The 6,236-nt window shown below is 39.3% G+C and overlaps 1 protein-coding gene across 1 annotated transcript in view; it reads right to left on the reverse strand.

The window, feature by feature from the left end:
* Nucleotides 1-4,446, reverse strand: part of LOC146002464 (tetratricopeptide repeat protein 28) — a 186,948-nt gene extending 182,502 nt beyond the window's left edge. The window contains exon 1 of the mRNA XM_083140323.1: nt 4,262-4,446. Within this exon, the coding sequence (XP_082996449.1) occupies nt 4,262-4,285 (24 nt within the window). The 5' untranslated portion in view covers nt 4,286-4,446. The remainder of the gene's footprint in view (nt 1-4,261) is intronic.
* Nucleotides 4,447-6,236: the final 1,790 nt, after the last annotated feature.

Consider the following 6,236-nt stretch of genomic DNA (forward strand, 5'->3'; position numbering starts at 1 on the left):
TATTGTCTATGATTTATTCATGGTGGTGTGATATGCAAGATATCGAGTTATGGCAAAGTAAATGCAGGGGTGCTTTGATAAAGTTATTACGAAGGTGCGCGTTGAGAGAAAAAAATATTCTCAATATTGATTAACGGCTTGCTGTTCTATTATAGTTAGTGCAGACGTTTATAATTTACACTGTTGGTGTATCAGAAACAATAGTGTATCAACGAACCTCTGCTCTAATAATTGTATTCAAAATACTGCGTAGTAAACCCTCCGAACAATTCTCGAGAAGTGGTAAATTCTGTATTGTTTACGAAGATTGTTTAAACCTTTTCTGTTGTGTTTAGACAGAGGAGATGTGATATAGCGAAGTAATTAATGGTTTTATGTGGAATCATTTATCACGTCATGACGTCGTTGCTTATAGTAATTTTGCGTTTTTGTGAAGATGAGAATGTTTGGTTTAATGCTGTTAGAATTTTAGACTGTGTCCGTACAACATTTTTTTAACGTAAAAATGTTCCACGATACGACATATTGGATGAACGCTAGTCATACCTTGGTACCAAATCACTTAGTTATTTGTGGTTTCCACATTTTGAAATAACATAAAACGCTGAAATTTGTCGATTAAATAAATCAGAAAGTCGAAATTTTAGAGGGTGAACTGTCGGTCACCAGCTCTACGAATTGTAAATTGCCAACTAGAATGAGAAATAATGCAGCAAAAGCACATTTCGAACCTTTTGTCGAAAAACAATTTTGTCTTAGTAAGCTTTGCGAAAATTAAGAAACAAGAAAAGGAGCGTGCGCACTTGAAACACGAATTACTTCTGGATGTAGAGAGTTGTTCATTGGGAATATTAAAAAAGAGAAATTTGGAGAATTAGCACTTGACCCCTCGCAGGCAAACGTGGGAAGGGGGGGATATATTCTCGTCCCGGGCACAGAAATGTAGCCACGGCTCTGTTGGTGCTAAATATCTGTTAATGTGGATAATGTAAAGGGATTTAACTGACGTTAGGCCACATTGTCAAAGGATATAAATGCACAACTAGCGCCACATTGATAATTTGGATCTTTCTCTTAATTTCAATGTAGCTTTTAGTAAAATGGTTACTTTCTGTAATCTTAAAAAGTGAATTACACTCGTCAAATTGGATTCATATATAAAGTACTGAAACTTGACACTTTTGCTTGTGGAAACGCAATTTTTTTCAGATCTAGATCTAAGTGGTACAAAACCAGTGTTTTCCTTTGCAGAAAGCACTGGCTGGTTGTTTTATTTTACTTTGCTTTTCATTTCAGACACTTTTGGCTAATCGCAAAGATGTTGATGCGTGATGATACCGTGAAATTGATCAAGGGACACTCACAAACGCATGCCCAGGCCGGGATTCAAACCAGGGTTCCCTTGGCGTCGTAGCGCGCCGTGCTAACTACAACGCCACGGAGGTTGAATTTTTAAATTTACTTTAAAAAGACCACATCTGCAATTGAAATGTAGGTTGTCAGTAGTAAATTAAATACTTTGAAATTCCTACAACTTGCATTGCCTCTTCATTTTTACCATTATCTGGCTTCTCTGTCAACAGGAATATAAATTACAAAAATATTACGGTGTCTAAATGGTTTCATAACAGCGGCAATTTCCTCCTAACTGCACTTAATACCTCTTAGGTATTTGTATTCTTCTTCTATCGCGCCACTCTTCTGCCACTTTTGACCAATCGCAGCGGCGGGGATGACTGGACGAAACTGATGACAGGGCACTCAAAAAGAACATCACGGCGTTTGGGGCATTCATAAATATGTAAGTACTAATTTACAACCTGAGAATTTTTAAGTCAACAATGATGTTAACTCACTTTCTTGTTCGAAATTTCTGCAGGGTAATCCGAGACTAGCTCATCAAATAAACAACTGATAAACATTACTAACACATTTAAAAGCACTAATATTGTTCAGACGAAAAGAGACTATGGAATTTGCCATTAAACTAGACAAGGACATTTCTTGTAGAAATAGTACCACGGGGTGGAGTGTAAGGGATGGCCTTTCTAGACACACTCAAATGTCAATCTCTGATCACATCCTGGGCTCCATTTGGTTAGGTTCTGGCATCTTGATTTATTTTATTTTACTTCGCGTTTTGTGCCTCTTGGCTAATTTGCGAAGATGGGGATGAGTGATGAAATGATGAAAATTGATGAATGGACATTCACAAACAACCAAGCCCGACCGGGATTCGAACCCGGGACCCTTGAGGTTCTGGCATCTGAACATGCAGTTGTGAGGCTCGTGTTATGTCGCCCCTAAATGTTAGTGGTTGTAGCTTCATCCATCTCATCCCCATCTTCGCAATTAGCCAAAAACTGGAAGAAAAGTGACGTAAAATAAACCAATACGCACTGCGTTGTAATATAGAATTACAAAATGAGAAGCGATACCGAAAATGTTTCCTATGACCGCCACTGTGAGGTTGTGTATTGTACGTTAGAGCTGAAGGTATAAACACCCTATATAATATCGAGGGCGGGAAGACACTATACTTTTATTAATGAATGAGAAGTATACAACTCCTTGAACGTAAGTCGAACGGTTCAGATTGTTTTATGATTTCCTTCAAATTCTCCCAGCAGGAAGACTAATTATCGCAGAATTTTTGCAATCATTGTCACACGAAATTTGAACCTTTCTTAAAGTAACGAGCACTGTTTGGATTTCGAAAGAAAGTTATTTATGTTGAAAAGAACAACTTAAAATTACCTTACGCAAGCATGCGCGCTTCCCATGGAGAATGTATTTTCCGTTGACAAGCGACTGTAAGTATCGTAGACTACTGGGAATTAATGTAGAAGTACATCGGAACCTTAGTAGAATGCATTTAGGGACTGGACTATATTTTAATGCTATGAGAACCGAACCTGTCCTGGCCTGCCTAACCTAACTACGAAAGCATATATTGCACAAAATCTTAGTAATCGCTAAAACTCCGCAATATGTGTTAACAGAAGTAAATCGAAATCGAACCATGTTAAAATTGCATTCGTAGCATGATGAAATCGCAATAAAACAAAAAGGAACTTGGGCCAAAGTTTCCCCTCAATATCTGCAAAGCATCCAGTTTTGTTGCATGTTCCCATCAGATTTTCTTGGTCAAAAGTTGAGAGGTCAGGCTGTTAGCCGACAACCGCGGGGTTTAAAATTCCTCAACGTTGCCACCAACGCAAAAAAACAGTGGCCCGGCAGGTGCTTGGCTGCTGAAAGTTAATTACCAAGAGTATCAACAGTCTACAGCGCCAGAACGATTGCTTGTAGGCAGGTTCCCCCTATACAACCACCAACACAGCGGACGAAACAATAACAAAGTAGATAAGATTAACTCGCAACTACCATCCGCATAGCTTCGGTATGGAAATGAATGCCAGTAGCACCTCTCCCTCAACTACCAAGTTGAAAAAATGGAAGAAAAAAACTGGTCCTGGAGCCTCCAGCACATCCCGAGCACCGGAAGATAACAGTTACGTCCAGAAATTCCAGAGGAACCAAAACATCTGAAACCCGAAAATGAAATTTGAGGCGACATCAAGTGTTTTGGGGGGGAGGGAACGTAGGAATTGTTTCGTTCGCGCCCGATACGACATGATTGGAAAAGATCAGTCATCGTACCTCGTCGCCAAATACTACCAAGTCATGGCAGACACATTAATTTCAGCGTAAGAATGCAACACGATATAGCAGCGTTGTTTTCTTCGCCCGCTCTCCTCGTCGAGTGATGTTTGCCCCCAGGGTACCCTTGTAAAGGCAAGTCAGAAACAAAAGATGTCTGCAGGCATACGAAAAAGTGTAACACGTTCGGAATGGCAATATTTTGACAAGGCCACCGCAGGGAAGGTGTCCAAAGGTGAGCCCATGACATCGTGGTAATCGCTGTCGGTGAAACATATCTCTTGGTAGATTTGCCATTGCCGTCAATGCTTAGAAACGCTCTGATTTTTTTTTTGCAAAAAAGTATTCGTTATGGACCTCACGAACTGTACAAGGAGTGTTGAACTGCGACCGTTGGGAATGGTTGTGGATATCAGCGGCTGTCGTAACGATCACGCCACTGTCTACGTGCGTCTAGGAGAGCCTGTCCGATGCCAGCCAGGAAAGAAAGGGGTGTCTGGTTTGACCCCTAACATACCAGAGAGGTCGGGAAGATTGCACAGTCCCTCTGCTGGTGGACGCACCACGGATAACAGCAATAAAAAAGCACATGGGTACTCACCTCTGATAAATCCCGTTGCGACATGGTGTCCTGTTGGTGTTTCGGCCGTCAAAAGCAGACTTCACCATGATCCAACCGCGATCACGCAGCGAGCAGTCACCGCGGTACGAGCACCACATTCCTCACTCACCGCCATCTTGGAATGCCTTGCTGGGCTGTTGCGAGGAGAAGCCTTCACCCACGTCCACGCGTCTGTGTTAAGGAATTTATCCGGGAGAGGCGCTAGTGGTCGGAACGGCGAGGGAGGGGTACGAAGACCACCTGGTCAAGGATCAGGTGGGAGTGTGAAGCGTGGTGATGAGATAAACAGTGATTTCACTTCAACAGGTGATACAGTGCAGGTTGGAGAGCCAATCACTGCACCGTATCAGTCAAGGACGTATTTAGGGCGGGGGTCCACCCCCCCGAAAAACTTACTAAGTACTAAAATTAAAAAATAAAATAATTACAATTAAGTAATGAAAATATACGTGTTGTTTAATCTAGGGTTATCCGCCAAACTTATTGGAAAGCAAAGATTATATTGAGATCACACGACTTTGAATAACAGTACCAAAGCACATTTATGCAAAATTTATTACTACTTATAAAAATATGCTTAAATATTACCAGGAACTTTACTTTTCGACAACTGGATCCAATAAAAAATTTTATATTCTATTCTTTATCTATTTGACATTAATTTCCTTGCCAGACCAGGTTTTTTTTTTACAATTTTGCCGACATTAACTATACGTAAGCTAAATGAATACGTGCTGTTATATCATTATCCTTATATCGTCGTTTTACCTATTCATGTAATAAAAATATAAAATTAATTAATTTGAATGTTTTAATTCATAGGTACTAGGGATGTTCCGAAGCCGATTACATAAGTATGAAAATCGGCAGAAATTGACATATCGGCATCGGCAAAAATCTGATATTTAAACCGGTACAGATTATACTATAGTTTTACCTTCTAATAAGTTTTATATTCTACTTTTGTAAGATTTATTGACAATTAGTTTATGATTCTTCATCATTGTAGAGTTTTTGTAATTAAATTATTGCAAACTCTCATTCAGAGGATCAACCTACCTCAAAATCAGAAATAAAACAGAACATTGCTGAACTAACTAGTCCACATGACCAGGATCCACGCTGTCGTATTGGCAATTCAAAAATTAGTATCCAAACCTGAGGCAAGTGCTGAGAAAATACTTGGGCACACTTGCTGCATCAGTATTCAGTGAACGAGTGTTCAGTGTTGCTGGACAGATTTGTGATAAGAGAATAAGTAGGTTACTTCCAGGAATGCTTCCAAAACTCGTGTTTCTGAAGTTGAATCTACCAGCATTAAATTTACATTAAGAACAGGAATTAATTTTGCATTTCAAAGAACTGCTTCTGTACTAATGTTAAATCTGTTGAGAATCTATATTCTTCTTATAGGTTCACATAACCACTTTTTGTAGATGCAAATGTACATTCGAATCTCTTGAGAATATATATGTATATACATATGATATGCAATAGAAATGTACATAGCAAATTTATATTTGTCATGCTGAAAATAACACCCCATTTCTGTTGAATAATCTTATATATCGGAATCGGTTAAATATCGGCATCCGTATCGGTTCCAAAAATTATCGGTGAGTACATCGGCATCGGTGAATTTTCAGCTTCGTCACATCCCAAATAGGTACTATTTTGACATTATTATTATTAATAATATCTTGAGACACTTGATTCGGATCCCCCCTCAAATATATTTCTAGACACGTGTCTGATATCAGTGGACACCACTTCGGGATGGTGTGTTGAATGGCAAGACGAAACATCTAGGTATCAGCCAGGGAACGAACCTAGGACCTATGGGCTCTAGGTGAGAGCATGGGTCTGAAAAAATCATAGATTTTTGTTCCTTTGTACATGTGTCGTATATTATCACAACTTAAATATTATTACAATTAATTTATATATTTCGTAT

The sequence above is a fragment of the Lepisma saccharinum genome, chromosome 18 (assembly GCF_977018435.1).
Source record: "Lepisma saccharinum chromosome 18, izLepSacc3.1, whole genome shotgun sequence".
Lineage (NCBI taxonomy): Eukaryota > Metazoa > Arthropoda > Insecta > Zygentoma > Lepismatidae > Lepisma > Lepisma saccharinum.